Source organism: Asterias rubens, chromosome 11 (genome assembly GCF_902459465.1).
Source record: "Asterias rubens chromosome 11, eAstRub1.3, whole genome shotgun sequence".
Classification (NCBI taxonomy): domain Eukaryota; kingdom Metazoa; phylum Echinodermata; class Asteroidea; order Forcipulatida; family Asteriidae; genus Asterias; species Asterias rubens.
Window position 1 is genome coordinate 8,845,518 of NC_047072.1, and position 21,713 is coordinate 8,867,230.

A 21,713-nucleotide genomic window follows, 5' to 3' on the forward strand; every position below is an offset into this window, starting at 1 on the left:
TTTTTGAGAAATATTACTTGGCCCATGACCAGAACACATTGGTTGTTATTGTAAAATGTGATACAATAAGAACTAGTTATTATTATTGTTAAAGAACAGGCCTGTACATTAAAGACACTGGACACTATTGGTAATTGTCAAAGACTAGCCTTCTCACATAGTGTATCTCAACATATGCATACAATAACAAACCTATGAAAATTTGAGCTCAATTGTTTGTTGAAGTTGCAAGATGACAACGAGAGACAAAATACCCTTGTCTAATGAAGTTGTGTGCTTGCAGATGCTTGATTTCAAGACCTCAAAATCTTATTCGTGGAAAATTACTTCTTTCTCGAAAACTACTTCATTGCAGAGGGAGCCGTTTCTCACAATGTTTTATACTATCAACCTCCCCCAAAAACTCGTTACCAAGTAAAAGTGAAACTGTCTGAGGTATTTATGAATGGGGGTTTATTGATCAGGTTTTCAGACATGTCGGAGAAATTGTCAAGCAAAAAGAATCACTTTCTAAGTAAAATATACATTAGTCGTATTTTTGTTGATTTTGTGTTAATGTTTTTAAACTCATTACTTCATTCAACGACCTTTTGATGATGATAATGTTCCCATACTGCTGCACATGCACGGACATTGTGCAGTGTACAAAGTAGGTCATGCCATAATATATCCATTAAGTCACTGATGCGAGTTAATACGCAACAACATGAGCACTGCTCCTGGGCACTTGTTTATATATTTCAGCCACTTCACCTGTCACTGTGATAATAATGTATTACCCTTCCCCCCACCCCCGTAGACTTGACTCAAGTCCCAATCCCATGCAAGGCCCTTCCTTGCCTCATCAAGGATTGCCTATTTGTTTGCGCTCTGAGTTCCCCAACGTTATCGGCTACTGCAATATCAGTGAGAGCACACTGGTACATGTTTTACCATTGTTTACAGTAATACATTGTATAAATAGTAAATACATGCATTCTGTACTGTGGCTGCATGCAGTCGAACGCAGTACATTTGTGTTAGGGACCACACACGAGAAAGGGACTTGAATCAAGTTTAACCCCCCATATTTATAAAATCATCAAGTATAAATAATCCAGGTAGTGTCTGGCACCTTGTCATGCTTGTGATGCCATATTGTTGTTCCATCCATGCATGGTTGCATGAGATATTGATAAAATGTACTACCTTTCCATGCACATCTTGAATAACAGGGTTACCCTTTTTTAAAGGACATTACATACTATTACAACTATTGCAAAATTGTATTAAAGCACACATCAACCATTATTTTTAATAATTTGGGGAAAGGAAACATTGACTAGGGAAATGTTTGAACCAAAGACCTCCGGACGGATTTTTCTTTGTGCAACCTAAAATTGTTTAAGATGTTACCTAGTCAGTTTCCCTCAAGAGGCATTTGTTGGCAAAAATCTTTTTACCATTCTCAAAGTCAACTTTTGACAATTTGTTTTGTACAGATAATTACATGTAAACAGAGATGTGATTTAAAGGCAGTGGACACTATTGGTAATTGTCAAAGACTAGCCTTCACAGTTGGTGTTTCTCAACATATGCATAAAATAACATAAGCCTACCTGTGAAAATTTGAGCTCAATCGGTCATCGAATTTGCGAGATAATAATTAAAGAAAAAAACACCCGTGTCACACGAAGGTGTGTGCGTTGAGATGGTTGATTTCGAGACCTCAAGTTCTAAATCTGAGGTCTCGAAATCAAATTCGTGGAAAATTACTTCTTTCTCGAAAACTATGGCACTTCAGAGGGAGCCGTTTCTCTCAATGTTTTATACCATCAACCTCTCCCCATTACACCTCACCAAGAAAGGTTTTATGCTAATAATTATTTTTGAGTAATTACCAATAGTGTCCACTGCCTTTAAATTGATAAATATTACCAGACAAATGGCCCTGCTTGGTCCTGAGTTTATTGCCTCAAAGGTTTTTAAATCACTGGCCCCGGTCCATTGCAAAATTCCATCCCTGCCAATGAGTGGACAATCTCATGCACTCCTCCCAATCTGCTATGTGTCCCATTTTTCAAAATTTCAAACAGTGGCAAGTCCAGTTTGTTAAATGCAGGCCTGAAATTTCATCTTTGAACGTTTTGAACTGTCAAGGCCATTTTCATCTTACAAATTGAAGGGCACCTCTATTGATCAATCTTTAAGTCAATTTGAAACAGTTGAAGGGCACCAAAGCCAAAGCCAGGGACAACGGAGCCTTCGGATCCTGCTTGTAATTCCAGACCTGGTAAAAATGTATGTTGATCTCACAGTTTAAGAAGCAGTAGAAACACGATATATTGATCCAACATCTACCCCGTAGCGTCTTGATTTATTGAAGCAAACATTGAATAAACACTCGGCCAGCTAAGTCTGTGCTAAACTTCCACATCAACAACTAACAAAAACATCAGTGGATTGAAGACTACAGTGGCAGGCACATTACAATGTGCGGCAGGCAACATGTACATGTACATGTACATGTAATAAAGTTTTCTGTTGTAGAATCCAGTAATATGTTTCTGTAGTGTAGTCATGCAATGGACCGTTCCGGCTTTCCACTACGCTCTGCCCACCGCACACGTGAGCAAGACACGTGTACGAGCACTCCCAATGACATTCTGCACGATTCTGCCGCGCATGCCAAATATACGCGCACGCATAACCGAGTTTGTCCGACCACAATCATTGCTGTGATTGGTCAAATGGGTGAACGCGCACAATTTGATTGACAGGCCGGATCGGTCCATTAGATAGACTACTGAAATAACTTAGTCATATTATGACAATGATAACAACTTATAAATTTGTGTTCGCTCTGAGTCTCTCCTATGTTTGCAAAGTTGCTCTGAGTCGCTCTGAGTCTCTCCTGAGTCTCCTGAGTCGCTCTGAGTCGCTCTGAGTCTCTCCTATGTTTGCAAAGTTGCTCTGAGTCGCTCTGAGACTCTCCTGAGTCTCCTGAGTTGCTTTGAGTCGCTCTGAGTCTCTCCTATGTTTGCAAAGTTGCTCTGAGTCGCTCTGAGTCTCTCCTGAGTCTCCTGAGTTGCTTTGAGTTGCTCTGAGTCTCTCCTATGTTTGCAAAGTTGCTCTGAGTCGCTCTGAGTCTCTCCTGAGTCTCCTGAGTTGCTCTGAGTCGCTCTGAGTCTCTCCAATGTTTGCAAAGTTGCTCTGAGTCGCTCTGAGTCTCTCCTGAGTCTCCTGAGTTGCTCTGAGTCGCTCTGAGTCTCTCCTATGTTTGCAAAGTTGCTCTGAGTCGCTCTGAGTCTCTCCTGAGTCTCCTGAGTTGCTCTGAGTCGCTCTGAGTCTCTCCAATGTTTGCAAAGTTGCTCTGAGTCGCTCTGAGTCTCTCCTGAGTCTCTTGAGTTGCTCTGAGTCGCTCTGAGTCTCTCCTATGTTTGCAAAGTTGCTCTGAGTCGCTCTGAGTCTCTCCTGAGTCTCCTGAGTTGCTCTGAGTCGCTCTGAGTCTCTCCAATGTTTGCAAAGTTATACAATGTTTTCATACCCATTTGTATTTAAATATTGTTCTTTCTGTTTAGGTAAAGAAGAAGAGATTGAAGATTTGTCCTTCACTGAACGCCTGACAGCAACTATTATAAATAATATACAGGTAAGAAATCCTAGAGACAATAAGCAGTGGCTTATAGTTTTGTTAATTTGTAATTTTTGTAACAAGTGTTAATGGCACTGGACACTATTGGTAGTTACTCAAAATATAATTATTTGCATCAAAACTTAATCGGTAATGTGCAATGGAAAGCTTTTGATAGCTGTTGACGGCTCCCTCTGAAGTAACATAGTTTTTGAGAAAGGCGTAATTTTCTGGACACTATTGGTAATACTCAAAATATTTGTTAGCCCAAAACCTTACTTGGTAACGAGCATTGGAGAGCTGTTGATAGTATAAAACATTGTGAGAAACGACTCCCACTGAAGTAATAAAGTTTTTGAGAAAGAGGTTTTTCACTCGAATAATAAAATACTTCAGCTGAAGCCTTTCATTATGCATCTGAAAGCTTACAAAGTAATGCAACAAGGGCATTTTTGTCTTTCATTACTCGCTTGCAACATTAATGAAAAATTGAGGCAAAATTTTCACAGATTTGTTATTTTATGCACATGTTATGAGATACCCAAGTGAGTAGACTAGTCTTTGACAATTACCATAGTGGTCAGTGTCTTTAAACACCAAGTGAAACTGAATGGGTAAATTCAAATTTTTGTCCTATTCTCTTTTCGTTCACCCAGTTCCATGTGAGGAATGTCCACATCCGATATGAGGACTCCACGTCACGTCCTGATCAACCATTCGCTGTTGGAGTGACTCTGAAACGTCTCTTTGCTGAGGTCCGTGTCTAACCTTTTTTAAGACGCCAATCATTTATCTTTTGGCCATAATAGATTTGGAGATTTTGGTTCTCACTTATCAGCGTATCCGTGGCATTGCTGTTGTTGTTCTTCAAAGTTTATTTCAGAAAACAGATAGAAATCTGCGATCTTCACCTTTAATCCCTTCTGACCCCCCCCCCCTTTTACTTCTTGTCTTTTTAATCTTTTCTCTTCTTCTCTCAACTTACAGACGACTGATGAATCTTGGAATCCGTCCACTGCTGATGCCAACGCCACTGTAATGCGCAAGGTGAGATTATGCTGCACGGTAGCAGTTATTTTCCTCACTTTACCCTTTCGTTACCTTTCGTTTTGGGTGATTAAAGCTGATGCATTTTTCCATAACCACATTCTGTCAAAGTGCAATGATTTGCAAAATTCTTTATACTATCGAAAGTTGCTGTACTTCTAGACAATGTTTTTATTACCATTCATTTTGAGAGTGATTACGAAACGTATAACTTCCCTCTAATCTACCGGTTTCAAAATAAGATCACATACATGTATCAGCCAAATTAGACTTGTCTATACTGGGTGGGGCGTCGTGGCCGAGTGGATAAGAGTGTGGGTTCGAATCCCAGTCGTGACACTTGTGTCCCTGTGCAAGACACTTAACTATAATTGCTTCTCTCCACCCAGGGGTAAATGGGTACCTGTGAGGGTAGAGATGGTTCTTGTGAATGGTTTAGCCCAGTAGCGCATATAATTGTCGCACAGGCTGTGATCAAGAATGATCAATAAGGCCCAGTGATCAGGGGTAATAATGTCGGAAGCGCTTTGAGATGCCCTTTGGTGTGAAAAGTGCTATATAAAAACTGGTTATTAGTATTTTTATTATGGGTCTAAGGGTTAATTATATAAACAATGATTTTCATTTATATTTTCTATACATGTAGCTGGCACAAATGAATGACTTGGCCGTGTATTGGAACTCGGACTGCAAGCAGCTGATGGGACGAGACCTATCGTCCAAGGCCTGGAAAGAACAGATGAGAAGCGCTGTGTCCAGCCACCAAATAAACGGAGAGGACTTAAACTTTGGTATGACATTGTCTGGCTGTATGCCTGTCTGTCTGATTGATCTTCCTGTCAGGGGCACTCTGCAAACTTCTTCAACATACACCAGGCGATATAAGTGCCAAGCTGGCAACAGCTAATCTCTCTCATACAAACATTGGTTTAACGTCTATGATTTGAGTTGCACAAATCATGATAGCGTTAGTTATCGTTACTTCTTCGTTTCATGTTTATCACTTTACAAACACACCAGGCAATAATTGTTCAATAACAATCTGTTATGGCCGAGCGGTTAAGAGCACCGGATTCAAATTCTGGTGTTTCTGATCCTGGCAGAGTGTGGGCTGGAGTCCCAGTCATGACATAGACACTTGACTATGATGCTTTGGGATGGGACGTAAAGCCACTGGTCCTGTGTGTTGTGTAACACACATAAAAGAACCCAGTCATATCCTTATAGAAAAGAGAAGGGGTACACCCCGGTGTTGGTGGTTTGATTGGCTATATAATGTGCCATAGCATCATGTAAACCATTACATGGGGCTACATGTATGTAAAAGGAGTAGGTCTCATAAATGAAACCTAGTCCCACATACCTTACAGGAAAATACTAAGGGAATCAATGTGTGGTGAAGAGGTTTTCAACTAGTGGTTTAATAAGGCCTGTGCGCGCCGCGCGTATCGCGTGATGTGGCACAACTGTCCCGGCCGTTGCTCTCGACCAATAGGAATGAAGAAACTGTCTTATAAGAACAGGTGCAAGCTTGCGTATCACGCCCGTGTTTCAACACTTTTTACTGGTCATAAACAAAGGTTTATACACACCCACGTGACGCGCTCTCCACCAATAGGAATAGCGAAACTGTCTGAGGTATTTATGAATGAATGTTAAAGCACCTTGAGTGTCACTGAGTGACGGATATTGGTGCGACAAGAAGCCACTATTGTTATTATTATTACTACCCATTCTGTATCTTACTTTGATAATATTTGCTTAACAGTGGTTAGTCCCACCACCACCTCTGCGCATCTCGCATTCGACAAGTCCACGGCGCCAGACTACGTGTCACCCATGCTCACACTAGATGTCCTGACCGAGACGCTAAGCGTGGTCTTATCTCGGCAGCAGTACCTGAACGTCTTGGACCTAGTGGAGTCTATTAAGCTGATGGGCGTCAATCAACGCTACCGAAAGTTCAGACCTACAGTTCCTGCATCAAGGAGTGCTAAAGAATGGTAAGTGAATACTGGCTCCAACTGATATAAGCTGCTTAAGCACATGAAGAAGCTAATACGCACAAATAAATCATGCTTACCAAAGAAGGATTCCAGACTAAAAAATATGTCCCTACATATGTATCATCTGTGACTGGTAGCATGTTCATTTTTGCTTAGCAGAAAGTGGTTAAGCTATATTTTCTTCTTTAGAATCTCAATGAAATTGTACTCGGATGGATAGCCTTTTTGGGGGGTGTGTGACTAATCAGCATTATTTCTGAATTCAGGATTTTTTCATAACATTCCAGAAACTTCAAATTCTCAAGTAAAACAGTCATCAAAGGGAGAAAGAAATAGTCCACATTGTGTCCAAACCTGTTGTTTTGTATTTCTGGTGATGCACATAGTCTGTAAACCTGCTGAACTGTAACATCTTGGAGGTGTCAGGTTTAGAATAAGGTGGAACCTACATGTACAAGTCTGTCCTGCAAACCATTTTCCAGGACTTTTTGTACATTTTAAAATTCTCTAACCAGATTTTGAACTCTAGCATTTTGCAAACAATTTTCTTCTGAAAAGCTAAAACAAAGCTTGAACGGACATGTGCTTTTATTTCATTGTGAATTTCTCATGGAAAAGGTGGAAGTATGCGTACAACTGTATCGTCCAGGAGCACATCAGGCCATGGTCAACAAGCAGCCTAGAGAAACACACCCAGCTGTATCGAGAGTACATGGAGAAGTACAAGGAGAAACACTTACTGGCTGAAAATAAAGATGACACCACGGCTATCGACAAAGAGCTCGCCTCTATGGAGGAGAGACTAGATGTAACCAGCATTGTGATTGGTCGAGAAAAGGTTAAAGTTCAAGTAAGTGAATAACAATACAAAGAAAAACATTTGTTCCATATTTGGGGGAGTTATCCACACATAAAAAGTGACAAAGTTTAATTTGTTTGAATAATTTTCAACCCAAACCATTGCAAATATTTGAATCTGAGAAACAGTACATCTATGCATGATTTTTGTTCTCAGTTTTCTGAGGGGTTGTGTCTGATTGCGACACAAACTGCAGCACAAGAGGCTTTTGGTACCCGGCGTCACCTTGCTAAACAATACCTTTAGAATACCGTGACATTTAGCAAGGTTTGCGGTACCGTGTAATGATGATCTCTAAATGAGTTGGGGTGGTTCCGAAAAGAACCGTTGGTTGCAATGTGGCGTTTCGATCAGTATGCTCTGATCTCCTTCTGGAGAATACCTTGACAGTTGGACAATTGGATTCATATGAAACTTTCTTGAAATATTTCTTGATAATTGTTTCTATAAATCAGCTTTACGATGACAGAAACCATGCTACGACCCTATCATTAGTCCTCCTGGATTGAGATGTTCTTGTTTATTTCCTTTGATCACAAAGTTAGCCAAAGGCGCCCCAGAGAGGGAGAGGAAGCGCAGGGAGAAAGCCGCCTCCGAGAAGAGCTGGTTCTGGGGCATGCTGGGATGGGATTCAGACTCCGAGGATGAATTGGAAGACGACACAAATGAAGAAGGTGAAGCAGTCATAACAGAAATACAAACAAAATATATACCTTTTTACCATGCACCAATGCTTTATAAACACTGTGATGCTCCATGTATTGGCGATACAGCTGTGTGTTTTCTGGGCTGCTTGATGACCGGGGCCTAATTTCACGGCTCCTGCTTAACGCCCAATTCTGTGCTTAGGATCACCAATTTCCGCTTTGTGCAAGCACCAAATTTCTGCGCTAGCTGTGTTAGTGAACTCTGCTTCGCAATTTTCTTGGCTCAGTTAAGAAATGACCAATGTATCCATCGCAACAATGGAAACTGTGTGGTGTTCTGGCTGGTAACCTATTTCTGCTGATCGGTATTTTTTGTGCTACATGTAAGTACACTCTTGGGCTTACAAAACCTAGGCTCTTGGACGATACAGTTGGATGCATACTTCCACCATTTGCTAAGAGAACTTCTCCATGATGTCAAAGTACCTTTGGTTTTGGTTGTTAGAAACTTTCCCCTGTTGTGCATGGTAGTTCTTTGAAGTGAATCTTTGTTAATTTGCATCCATTTGTTTTTGCAGATATTTGGTCGCAACTGACGGATGAGGAACAGAATAAAGTGAAGATGGGGATTGGTTATGATGTGAAGGCAGTAGAGCAATCGGGTGCTCTACCCCCTGAGGTAATGGAACAGTCCAAGTTTTGCAGACTCTTCTATTATAGAAAAAGGGGGGTTTTAGATCATATTCTGACACCCTCATTGTGTCAATTTTCTTTCAATATGATGCTCAAATTGTTGAAAAGGTGTGAAAAAAATTACTTCATGAAGCAATAATGTAAATCAGTTGTACATGCTTATTTGATGTAGTTGATTTGTTTTTTTGTGTTGTAAGTAAATAATAAAAAATAAAAAAATTGTAACGAATGATACTGCTGCAAAAGACCCCAAAAGAGGCATTACACAAAATAAAACTAAATAAAAATGACAAGAGAGCTACCAAACTATATTCTACCAGAGAACATACAAAATAAGCATCGGGTGGCATGGTTGGCTTGGGCGTAAAGCGCTCGCCTCTCACCAAGGTGACCCCGGTTCGATTCCCGGTCAGGGCCATATGTGAGTTGAGTTGTGCGTTGGTTCTCTGCTGTGCCACAAGGGTTTTCTAGACCATCCGGTTTTCCTCCCTCAAACACTTTCGATCTTTGGCTGTGCTCCGTGGTCATAATGGGTTGATGTGAATGGCAGCCTGCTTCTCGAACACGTTGTAGCCGCGTCCTTCCCAATTCAGCTCTTAGCTGCGAGTAAGGATGATTAGCCCCACAAATTATTATTATCGTTAAAATTTTGTAAAGGCATATTGTTACGAATGGTGTAACTTACATTGGCTTGTGTCCTTCCTACAGTACATCCAGAATAAGTTCAACTTCCAACTGAACACCTGTTCCGTTGTGCTGAAGAACCGCGGGTCGACAGTCCTCCAGTCTTCATTCCATAACGTCCAGGCAGGATTCCTTCATCGACCAGGATCACAAGGTTTCCAGTAAGTCAGGAACTAATTTACTTAATCATTTTAAGGGCCCAATTTCATCAAACTGTTCAGCAGCAAATACTGCTTGATAAAATTTCTTTGCTAAGCATAAATTGAGTGGGGCACCAGTCACCACAATGTAAACTTAGGGTGCGTTCGTTTAGCTTCCCTGGGTTGACCCCGGTCTGCCCCTGTACGTTCGAATAGCTTCGACGGGGCTCACCTAGGTCAGCCCCCAGTGCCCTGCTTGTGGAGTGGGTCACTTGGGGGTGACCTGAGGTGCATGCCGTCACCACGAGAGTTTGAGTGTGATCGTTCGATTAGCTCTTGTCAGGGGCTCACCCGAGTAAGCACCGCAAGGTCGACCCAGGGAATCTTATCGAACGCACCCTTAATGTAATTTTGGCTGGTAACATTTTTTTGTTAAACAATACTTTTCTTGTTACATCAACCAGGTTGTTAATGAGTACAGATTCACTGCTAGTGGAGGGCCCCGCCAGAGTCAATGATCAGCTGGTAGCCGTCATCACAACGGAGAAACTACGCACGGACACCATCTCACAGATCTTCACTCTGGACTTTGAGGTTAATCCCCAACGGATCTCAGCCGATACCGCCGTGGCTGTAACCACTGAGCCAGTGGATATCACATACCATGAGGTAATCTTGGGTGTTAGAGTCGGTTCGTTTAAGTAGCACCCCAAGGTCCACCCCCAACTCACATTCCTGGCTAACTCCAGTCAGCCACCGCTTGTTTACCTTCTGTCTGAGCTCACTTTTATGCCACTTGACAGGAAGGTAATGTTTGAAACATGTACTCCTACATGCGCAGCTTCAACCAGCAATTATAGTGAAAGTTGTTGTGCGTTGAGATATTGCCTTTCCCATTTATGACTGTGAATTTAAAACAATAACTTGATACTTTTTTCTACCAGGATGCTTGCTAATGGCATTATGACAGAGGGGATCCCCCCCCCCCCCGAATGAGATTTAAGAAAAAATACAGTGTAAAAGTTTTGTTTTTCTGGCAATCAAATCACCCTTATTGCATAATTTTGAAACTATTAAAAAAATGCATTTTGTTCAAAACATCAGTGCAGGCCAAGGTCTTCATATGAACAGTTTCTTTGGTAAAGTTTGTGCACAAAGAGGGAAAAAAAGAGTGTCTGCCCCACCAAATGAAAAATGTCTAGTTGCCTGATCAGACTCCTTTTGGGAAGGTTATTTGACCATATCTTTCAAGCATTTGTGGTTTTTAACAATTGGAACTTGTCTTTCATTCTCTTGGTCTTCATTCTCGTGTGATTTCAGAACACTGTGTCTGAGTTGATGTCCTTCCTGACCGTACCAAACCTAGACGTTCAGGCCTTGAAGACGGTGGCCGCTACACAGCTCCAAGAGCTGGCCAAGGCTGGTAAAGCTGGACTCCTACATGCTATAGAGAACCACAAGGTTAGGAAAAAGTAGAATGAAACAATTCTTGATTTCAGTTCTTTAAGGCAGGGAGTTGTTTTTTTTAATGACCATAACACTTACTTGATAAAGAGCACTGGTGAGCTGTTGAAACGGATCGAGTTATATATTAGAACTAGAGGGGGCACTGGTGATGCTTCTTGCACAAACGCGACGGGACCGCAAGGAGACACGCGTGTGCCATTCACTCGCGTTGAATATGAAACACACATTGGAGTTTGTGTTTGTTCTGTACGCGCGTTGAATATGAAACACACATTGGAGAGTTTGTTTTTATTGAACGATACGCGATGCTGTTTTGTCAACTTGCCAAACGGCCGCACAAACACACGCTGTGTGATGCCTGTTTTGTCAACTTCGAAAGTGGCCGCCTGCGTGCATGCGGGGTTGCGTATATAGGCCAGTGCGCCCGCTTGTTCTTTATATAACTCTATATGAAAACATCATTATAAGGGTCCACGTCCGGGCAGTTTGAGGAGTAACATGCTTCTTCCTTACAAACATTTAAAACTTTTGAAGGCTCACTCTTTCAAATCTACATAGTAAGTCGCTCTCTGCAGCTCTGTAATTTATGTTAATTTGTTTACCTTTCTCATGTTTATTTCTGCTTTTGTTATTTGCATAATCTTTTGTAAATTTGTATCTCTTTATTTTGGTGTTGTTGCCCTGGTTCTACTAACCAGTCTTCAAGGTCACCAGCACCACAGCGCTTAGAAACGAAGTATGAAGCGCGGTATAAATATGTTCTTCTTATTATTATTATGGTTGACCTATCAGACCATCCAGATTGACATTGACATGAAGTCACCAAACATCATCATCCCAGAGTATGGTGCCCAGGATCAAGGAGGTCATCTACTGGTCGTTGACCTCGGTAGCCTGAGGGTCAACAGTGACCTGCAGGGTAACCTACCAGAGGGTGTGACCATCAACCCAGGGGTAAGGAGCAGTTTCAGTGAGGTGTAACTTCTGTTAGAGGGTGCAGGTACCTTTTGTACAACACAAAAGGGACACATCCACAGACACTATTAGCAGAGGACACTATTGGTAATTACTCAAAATAATTATCATCATAAAACCTCATTTGGTAACCAGTAATGGGGAAAGGTTGATAGTACATGTATAAAACATTGTGAGCACTGGCTCCCTCTGAAGTGACCCAGTTTTCGAGAAAGAAGTAATTTTCCACGAATTTGATTTCGAGACCTCAAGTTTAGAATTTGAGGTCTCGAAATCAAGCATCTGAAAGCACACAACTTCGTGTGACATGGGTGTTCTTTTCTTCCATAGTTATCTCGCAACTTCGACGACCAATCAAGCTCAAGTTGGTTATTTTATGCATATGTTGAGATACACCAAGTGAGAAGACTGGTCTTTGACAATTAGCAATAGTGTCCATTGTCTTTAACTCACACAGTTTAAAGATAATGATATTAGAAGGCTTCTCTTAAAGACAGTGGACACTATTGGTAATTGTCAAAGACCAGTCTGCTCGCTTGTTGTATCTCAACATCAGCATAAAATAACAAACCTGTGAAAATTTCAGCTCAATCGGTCGTCGAAGTTGCGAGATAATAATGAAAGAACAAAATTCCCTTGTCTTGTGTGCTTTCAGTTGCTTGATTTTGAGACCTCAAGTTCTACATCTGAGGTCTCGAAATCAAATTCGGGGAAAATTACTTCTTTCACGAAAACTACATTACTTCAGAGGGAGCCATTTCTCATAAAGGTTTAATGCTAATAATTATTTTGAGTGATTACCAATAGTGTCCACTGCCTTTAAAATATTACTTGCTGAGGTGCGGTAGTTTTGGGGAAATGAGTAAAAGATTTTCACAACAAATATTTGTTGTCTCAGTGAGAAGAAAACGGTTTGAGCATGTACAACGGATTTACGTGACTCTCTTGAAAACATTGCTCTGTGATTTTCACTCTGTTGCTCAAAAACTTGACAATTATTAAGGCTGAAAACTTTTACAGTTAAAATTTCATTACATACAGCTTTATTTACAGTGAGTAGGGTTTCATGTCATGGGCCAAAACTTGATCTACAAAATGTATCGAAACCCTTTAAAGCCATTGGACCCTTTCGGTACAGTAAACAAACAAAAAGTTCACAGATTTACAAATAACTTACAGGGTTTACAGAAGGTATTGGTGAAAGACTTCTCTTGAAATATTATTCCATGACATGCTTCACTTTTTGAGAAAACAGTAAAACAATATAAATTCTCGATAGCGAGAATTACGGATTTATTTTAAACACATGTCATGACACGGCGAAATGCGTGGATACTAGGGTGGGTTTTCCCGTTATTTTCCCGCGACTCCGATGACCGATTGAGCCAAAATTTTCACAGGTTTGTTATTTGATATAGAAGTTATGATACATGAAGTGTGGGCCTTGGACAATACTGTTTACCCGAAAGGGTCCAATGGCTATAAGTCCATGAAACGCTACATGGTAAAATCATGTGTCTGGCGTTTCTATTTTTTCCATTTTTAGGATGCTACACCTACTGAGATCGAAGCTAGACTGTACGATAAATTTGTGGTCCGTCTGGATGACATCCAGGTTCTTCTCGTTCATTCAGGTAAGAGATTTGACAAATACATGTATGAGCAAGTGGGAACAATGATCATGAAGATCCGTCGGAGTCATCAACTTTATCATGAACACCATCAAATGACCACGCAATGAACAACTTTTGCCCTCGGAAAATCAGAATTGTTTTAAATCTATTAAAGGGAAGGTACATGTTTGGTAATTACTCAAAACAAATATTAACTTAAAAACTGACTTGGTAAGGAGCATTGGAGAGGTGTTGAAAGTATAAAACATTGTGGGAAACGACTCCCTCTGAAGTAACGTAGTTTTTGAGAAAGAGGTAATTTCTCACTAAAATAATGAAAGACTTCTCTCTTTTATTTTTATCTGAAAGCACACAAATTCGTCCAACAAGGGTGTTTTTTCTTTCATCGTTATCTCGCAACTTCGATGACCAATTGAGCCGAAATTTTTACAGGCTTGTTATTTTATTGTGATGGGATACATGTACACCAAGTGAGAAGACTGGTCTTTGACAATTACCAAACGTGTACCTTCCCTTTAAAGACTGCACCACGTAAGTCAACCTTTGCACTCAATAAAATTGTCTTACTTTTTACCAAATATCATGCCTGTTAGGGGGGTATACATGTACATGTTCATGTACACCAGATATTGAGCACCAAATGTTTTGACGTTATGTGTGAATGACATGTAGGCTGGTCCTTATTATCATTTCCTGACTAATAAATGTCTTTGTGTTTTATTGGAGTGAAGGTGATGACTGGCGGGAAGCGATAACCTTGAAGGAGTCTGACTACCATCTGATTCCCAGTATGGGATTACAGCTCAATGTCTTCAACAGTGTCAAGCCTGACTTCAAGGCCCTGCCTCAGTAAGTTTTTTGTACCGACTCCTGAAAACTTGTTTCGTCTACAAATTCTACGCTAGATTTGTAAGCGAGGAATTCAACTAAGTTTGTTGGTGAAGCGAAAAATGCACTTAAAAATTTTTGACTTCACAAAAATCCTTATTATTGTAATGTACCTGCAAAATACTCTTACACTAAAAATGCATATGATATGTTTATGTGATTATAGGCCCAAAAGTGTAATCCGAGTCCTGAAATTTTGCTCCGATTATCATGGTACATACATGTAGAAATCCAGATGGTGACAAGTCAACAATTTCTTTATACAAGTCATTCCCATCTGACATCAACAACACCTCCCCCCCCCCTCCACTATCAGAGAGTTTTAAAGACTTGATAAATAATTTTTAACTTGTTCGTTCTTTCCGTTTGTTAACCTTGAAGGCAGAAGATTGAGGCCGTCCTGCCGTCCCTCAAGCTGAAAGTCTCAGAGAAGAAGCTACACACAATACTCAAGGTGAGGGCGTTAACAGGTGGCTGGTTTTTCTAGGATTGCCATGTCAATTTATTTGATGTAATGGGGCATGTTTGGCTTGTGAGTAAAGCGCTCGCCTCTCACCAAGGTGACCCTGTTTCGATATCTGGCCAGGGTCATACATGTACAGTGTAAGTGAGTTGAGTTGTGCAGTGGTTCTCTGCTGTGCCACTAGGGTTTTCCAGACCATACGGTTTTCCTCCCTGAGAAAAAGAAATCAAAAACTTTTGATCTCTGGCTGTGCTCCGTGGTCATAATGGGTTGATGTGGCTGGCTGCCAAAGGCGCCCTTGCGTGCCTGCTTCTCAAACATGTTGTAGCCGTGTCTTTTGCAATTCAGTTCTTAGCTGGGAGTAAGGATGAAAAGCCTCCCAAATCTTTATCAAATTATTATTATGGTTGCATTTGGGGTAGTGGGTGTGCATCCCACTATAGAAGCATCTACGGATTTTTTTTTCTGCAGGACTTTGGATGGAAAACACTCGGCCTATTACGAGTATACAGTACATTGCATATAAAGACAATTTTAATTTAAAAACCTGCTTACACTGAGGTGTGATCAGCACTGTAAAGTCGGTGCTCTCTGTAAGGGTAGCTTGTGGACTAGTGTTGGAGGAATTGAAGTTTTTTTGTAATGAGTGCATTGGGGGGTCGTTGGTTCGAATCCCACTGGAGCAGTATGCCTGTGGATTATTTTCCCACAGAATCTGGGGGAAAGTGCTTATCACACATCGGTGTGAAGGGTAAAACAGATGACAATACTGACCCTTGCCCTGTTGCTTTTAAGTGAAATGTTTTTTATTTATACAACTTTTATTCCAGTTTGCTCATAACCTCCCTCTACCGAGTAGTAAAGTAACGGAAACTGGTCCCCCACGTGGCTTCTCCCTGGAAATGGTAAGAAAGTCACTCTATTATTTTATTTTCACTTTGAATTTTGAAGTGTTTGTTTATGGTACACTGTACACTCAAAATATGCTAAATATATCAGCAACATGTAAACCAGATAAAAAGAAAGTACATGTACTTTAGTTAAATAATTAATATTCTTTATCCCCGATGCTAATTTTAAATCTCTTGCACATGTACTTAGAGGTTAGTTTGTAACTCTGCTTGAATGCATGGTGGAAAAAAAATAAGTAAGGTTTGCAGTGACGCCATATAAAATCTCTTGTGAGAAGTGGGCATTCTCCAAAAGACAGTCCGAGCACAGTTAATGACAATGGACACTATTGGTAATTGTCAAAGACCAGTCTTCCCACTTGGTGTATCTCAACATATGCATAAAATAACAAAGCTCTGGAAATTTGAGCTTGATTGGTCGTCGGAGTTGAGAGATAATAATGAAAGAAAATAACCAACCTTGTTACACCAAGTTGTGTGCTTTCAGATGCTTGATTTCGAGACCTCAATTTCTAAACTTGAGGTCTCGAAATCAAATTCATGGAAAATTACTTCTTTCCCGAAAAACTACGTCACTTCAGAGGGAGCTGTTTCTCACAATGTGTTATACTATCAACCTCTCCCCATTACTAGTAACCAAGATAGGTTTTATGCTAATAATTATTTTGAGTAATTACCAATAGTGTCCACTGCCTTTAACGAAGCGTCGAGCAGAACAAACAACCTCTTCTCATAGCAACCATTACTCACAAAAGAGATATATGTAACATGGTGTCACCGCAAACCTTACTTAATCTCAGTTTGTACTTCCTGTGAATGCTGAGTCGTGCAAAGCAAATTCCCTTGCGTCACAATTGGAAGTTGAGCCCGTACCGGTTATTGCGTCACTAAAATTCACTTCGCATTCGCAAGACGTATGAACCAGGCTTTACTGGGCTAAGTGTTAATTATTAAAACATTTCTCAATTTGGTTGTGGAATCATTTTTAGGATACCAGACACATCAAGACAGAGACCACCATGTTTGTTCTGAGGAAACTGAAGAAGGCTGTGTTCAGGCAGGGACTGCGTAGAGCCATGAGTAGTACTGAGGACCAGGCTGACTCAGCTCCACCGGCTACTACCGTAGAGATTGCTGATGATGACTCCAGCCTTCCAGGTAAGGGGGAGTGTGTTCAAGTTCTAAGAGCCAAGTATTCTTTATTCTTTATCTCCCATGCAAATTTAACATCGTTAAAATCGTTGCGGTATCCGCTGCTAAAATATAGGATTCGAACTGCCTCTAGCTACCGGGCAATCTCGCTGGTCTAGTTGGTAAGACATCTGCTCTAGAATTGCAAAGGTCGTGGGGTCGAATCCCACCTGAGTAATATGCCTGTTATATTTTTTTCACAAACAAAAAAAATTCTTTATCTCCAATGCAGGTTTAACATAAACTTTGTTCTCGTCAGGGCAAGGCAATACTTTGTAACAAAAGGGGCACAAAAGGAACAACAAGCATGGAGGCAATATGTTATTTGTGAATTAGATATGAGTAGTGTCTGGTACAGTGACTTGGTTAGTCACCTTCTGAAACAATTTCATGTTTTGGGGGTTCATGGTTTGCATAAAGTGACGATATCTACTCTGCCTCTAAACATTCCGATGCCACCCTTCAGTAGTGGGTGACTGAGAGCCCGGTACCCAGTTAGGCTGATTAGGGTTACCAACCCACTCCCTCTGATTGTCAATTCATATTTTCTTTGTTAATGGTTTGCAGATAGTGATGATTTCTACTCAGCCTCTGACCATTCCGATACCACCCTTCAGCAATGGTCCACTGAGAGCCCGGTACCCAGTTTTGATGACAACGACTCACATTCCAACAGGACCAGCGTCCTGATCAGATTTGCCATTAGAGAGGTAAGACTCTTCATTGATGTAGTAGACTACATCATGGTGTGTGCTAAGCAGAAATGAGCAGGATACCAATCACTAATGGTACATGTGACATGGTAGTTTAGCTGGGAACCTCATTGTGGTAAGCATAATTTTTTTGTGGTAAGCATCATTTTTTGTGCTTAGCACATTTTCGTGCTTAAGCAGCTCTATGAAATTGGGCCCTGGTGTTCTCAGAAGCAGAGTGTGGTTTCGAATCTCCATCATGACACTTGTGCCCTTGGCAAGACACTTAACCAATACTGCTTCGTAAAAAGTTGGGAAGGTATTGCATTCTGCTTTACCAGCCAGGCTTCTAGTAGATGATACCCAAGCCTCTATCTTTGCGAAATGTGAAGGGGGTAACCCTGTTTCAGCTTGAGAATTAGGTGGCAACGTGTCCCAGGTGACAGCAGATTTGGGTCGGCAGCCCAAAACAGTTCAGTGTAACAATCACATTGAGGTGGCCGTCGGACCTTGTGATCTTAGTCAATCTCTCATCAAACAAACCAATTTAAAAGATAGGCTCTCTGTATTCAACTCATATAGTTATTACTTTGGCATTGATGTTCGAATCCTAAACATAGGGTTCGAACTGCCTCTAGCTACCAGGCAATCTCGGTAGTCTTAGTTGGTAAGACACTGCTCTAGAATTGCGATGGTTGTGGGTTCGAATCCCACCCGAGTAATATGCCTGTGATATTTTTTCACAGGACTCGGGGGGGGAAAGTACTGAGTACGTATACAGTGCTAACACACATCGGTGTATTGGTAAAAACCAAAATTAATATTCTTTATCCCCGATGCAAATTTTACATCTATTATAATTTTATTTTTCTTAATGCCATGTCTCTAATGTTGTCATTTCAGATGGTCTTGTCAGTGTCTAAGACAGACAGGAACAGCCCAATTCCCAATCCTCTTGAAGCCTCTTCCCCTGAGACGCAAGACACCAGCGACACCGAGTACCTGACGCTAAGAATTGATTCCATGTGTACTGACGTGGCTATTAGTACTTACGGTGTGGCCGTACAGCTGGGGCTTCGAGGGATCCGTATTATTGATAAATTCCATGTGGGTGAGTACACGACACAAAACTTTCTATTTCATTCATTTTTAATTTTTTTTATGTAAGTTCTTCCCAAACAAGTTTAAAAGCCATTCTTGGTAAGGGGCTATAAGGAGAAAACTTTTAACTCGGAGAGGTGCTGAAGGAAGGAATTGACATTCCTCTTTAGACAGTCTAGATTGTAGGATGGAGGGAAACATGCACCAGGCAAGGAGTTACATTTTTGGAATGGCTCTTTGTTCTTCATCTCAGTAAAAACAAGAGTGTATGGGTGGGAAGAAGGATTCCCAGAGACCAAGAATTCTCGGAACTTAATCATTGTACTAGCCAATAACCACATTAGCCTGTTTGAGGTATGGTGGCCACTTTAGGAGTGCACTTTTTGGTTGTGGTGTATACAGACAAATTAACCCAAACCAAATAGTGTTATACATGTATTAATATGTCCGCCGTATCTCAAAATGGTTTATGGAAGTTTCAGTTTTAGATGTCGGTGGGAAACCCATGCAACCAGGGCCCAATTTCATAGAGCTGCTAAGCACAAAAATTTGCTTAGCCTGGAATTTCTTCCTTGATAAAAACAGGACTTCCAACAAAATATCCACATGATTTTCAGGATAAGCAAACAACAGCTGAATACCAGTAACAAGAAATATGCAGCAAATGGAAAATTTGTTGGTAATCCTGTTTTTATCAAGGAAGAAATTTCATGCTATCAAATTTTTGTGCTTAGCAGCTCTATGAAATTGGGCCCAGGTAGGGACTGAAAACCCAATCCACAAAGTGCCTCAAACTTGGGTGTGTATCGTGAAAGCGCTCCAATGTATAATGCCTCATTTGTACTTTGTCTCTCTTAAACTGAACATGTCTTTGTTTCTGCAGGTCATGACGGGACGTACTTACATCTCTTGAGCTCTGCATCTAAATCAGACCTGGTTTCCATCCTATACAGAAAGGTACTTGATGCAGTTTCTTGCATTTGCCTGATCCAAATAATTATGAAGGGTTGCAAAGTTGTTGTCTTTCAGTGCAAAAATGTTTCAAAAATTTGTTACATGCGAGGATGAAAGTGCACAACTGTAACTTGAGGTTCTTTAACTGTCGAGGAGCTTACATTTAAAGGGTCTGGATACTTTTTATAGGACAAAAAACACAATGTCCACAGATTTACATTAAACTTACTCAGTTTGAAGATAATGACAGTAGAAAGCTTCCATGAAAATATTACTTGCTGAGGTGCTGTATTTTTTAAGAAATGAGTAAAACAATGATCGTGAGACGAAATTTATTTCAGTCTGTAAAAACGTATTTTCATGACATTGTTTTACTAATTTCTCAAAAACTGCAGCACCTTAGCAACTAATATTTTAAGGAACGCTTTCTACTTTCATTATCTTCAAACGGTGTAAATTTAACGTAAATCTGTGACATTGTGTTTTGTGTTACAACAAAAAGTACCCAAATCCTTTAAAGATGACACCATGATTGATTAAGGGAATCAATGTGTGGTGAAGAGGTTTTCAACTAGTGGTTTAATCCCAACGAGGCCTGGTTCTTGATAATTTTACCAAGACGAAGTCAAGGTAAATTATCAAGAACCAGGCCTCGGCGGGTTTAAACACCACTAGTTGAAAACCGATTCAACACACTTTGATTCCCATTCAAAAATACCTTTTCGGTCAAAAAGTAAAATAAATGCAAAAATTATAATTGTTAAATGATTTCTTTCAACACAACACCCCTCCAGCTATGAAATGGTAAAGCCCTCGCGCGTAACGCCTGATGTGGCACAACTGTTTCAGCCGTTGCTCTCGACCAATAGGAATGAAGAAACTGCCTTATAAGAACAGGTGCAAGGTCGCGTGTCACGCCCATGAATTAACACTTTTTACTGGTCATAAACAAAGGTTAATACACACCCACATGACGCGCTCTCCACCAATAGGAATAGCGAAACTGTCTGAGGTATTTATGAATTTGTTTTTGTCTTTTATCAGGTTGACATTAAATGTCCAGATTTTGTGGCGTACTACAACGCCATGGAGCAGGCAGTAGTCGCTAAGCTGACTGCTCTGAATGTGGTGTTCCATCGGACGGCTGCCCTGGTCCTCAAAGGATTCATAGAAGAGCTAGTAGATAGGTGAGGGGTCCTCGTATTGTACCCATCTCCATCCACCTAAACCTGATTGTGAAATTTCCCTTCACACCTAAAAGCCCTTTGGTAAAAATAATAAAAGAAATTTATATAGCGCATTTCACAATAAACCGTATCAATGCGCTTTACATTAGTCCCCTGGTCATTGGGCCAATAAACATCCCTTTAATCTTTCTCAGCTCCCATTAGGGAGTATACAGCCCCGAGCTGCCGTGGCGCTCCGAAAGCTTTTCATTCACAATATCAACCTCTACCCTCGCAGGTACCCATTTACATGTATACCACTGGGTGAAGAGAAGCAATCATAGTAAAGTATCTTGCTCAAGGACACAAGTGTCATGACCGAGATTCGAACCCAGACTCCGGTGACTTAGCACCAGAACTTGAATTTGTTGCTCTTAACCACTCGGCTGCAGACCCATCTTTACCCATGAAACCTAATTGTGAATGTTCTTTCCACACCTGTAAACCTGTTCATACCCATCCTCACCCATTCAACCCATTTGTGAGGTTTCCCTTCACACCTGACTTTGATCCCTACAGATT

The 21,713-nt window shown here is 40.8% G+C and overlaps 1 protein-coding gene across 2 annotated transcripts in view; it reads left to right on the plus strand.

The window, feature by feature from the left end:
- LOC117296312 (vacuolar protein sorting-associated protein 13A-like) overlaps positions 1-21,713 on the plus strand; it is a 108,315-nt gene that overhangs the window by 23,250 nt on the left and 63,352 nt on the right. For both annotated transcript variants that reach the window (XM_033779160.1, XM_033779161.1), the window contains exons 6-26: positions 3,561-3,631; positions 4,270-4,368; positions 4,601-4,660; positions 5,307-5,451; positions 6,429-6,663; positions 7,285-7,516; positions 8,067-8,199; positions 8,751-8,851; positions 9,574-9,710; positions 10,154-10,358; positions 11,010-11,150; positions 11,949-12,110; positions 13,678-13,765; positions 14,497-14,614; positions 15,035-15,107; positions 15,947-16,021; positions 17,017-17,185; positions 17,786-17,928; positions 18,814-19,021; positions 19,895-19,968; positions 21,010-21,152. In XM_033779160.1, the coding sequence (XP_033635051.1) occupies positions 3,561-3,631; positions 4,270-4,368; positions 4,601-4,660; positions 5,307-5,451; positions 6,429-6,663; positions 7,285-7,516; positions 8,067-8,199; positions 8,751-8,851; positions 9,574-9,710; positions 10,154-10,358; positions 11,010-11,150; positions 11,949-12,110; positions 13,678-13,765; positions 14,497-14,614; positions 15,035-15,107; positions 15,947-16,021; positions 17,017-17,185; positions 17,786-17,928; positions 18,814-19,021; positions 19,895-19,968; positions 21,010-21,152 (2,812 nt within the window). The remainder of the gene's footprint in view (positions 1-3,560; positions 3,632-4,269; positions 4,369-4,600; positions 4,661-5,306; positions 5,452-6,428; positions 6,664-7,284; positions 7,517-8,066; positions 8,200-8,750; positions 8,852-9,573; positions 9,711-10,153; positions 10,359-11,009; positions 11,151-11,948; positions 12,111-13,677; positions 13,766-14,496; positions 14,615-15,034; positions 15,108-15,946; positions 16,022-17,016; positions 17,186-17,785; positions 17,929-18,813; positions 19,022-19,894; positions 19,969-21,009; positions 21,153-21,713) is intronic.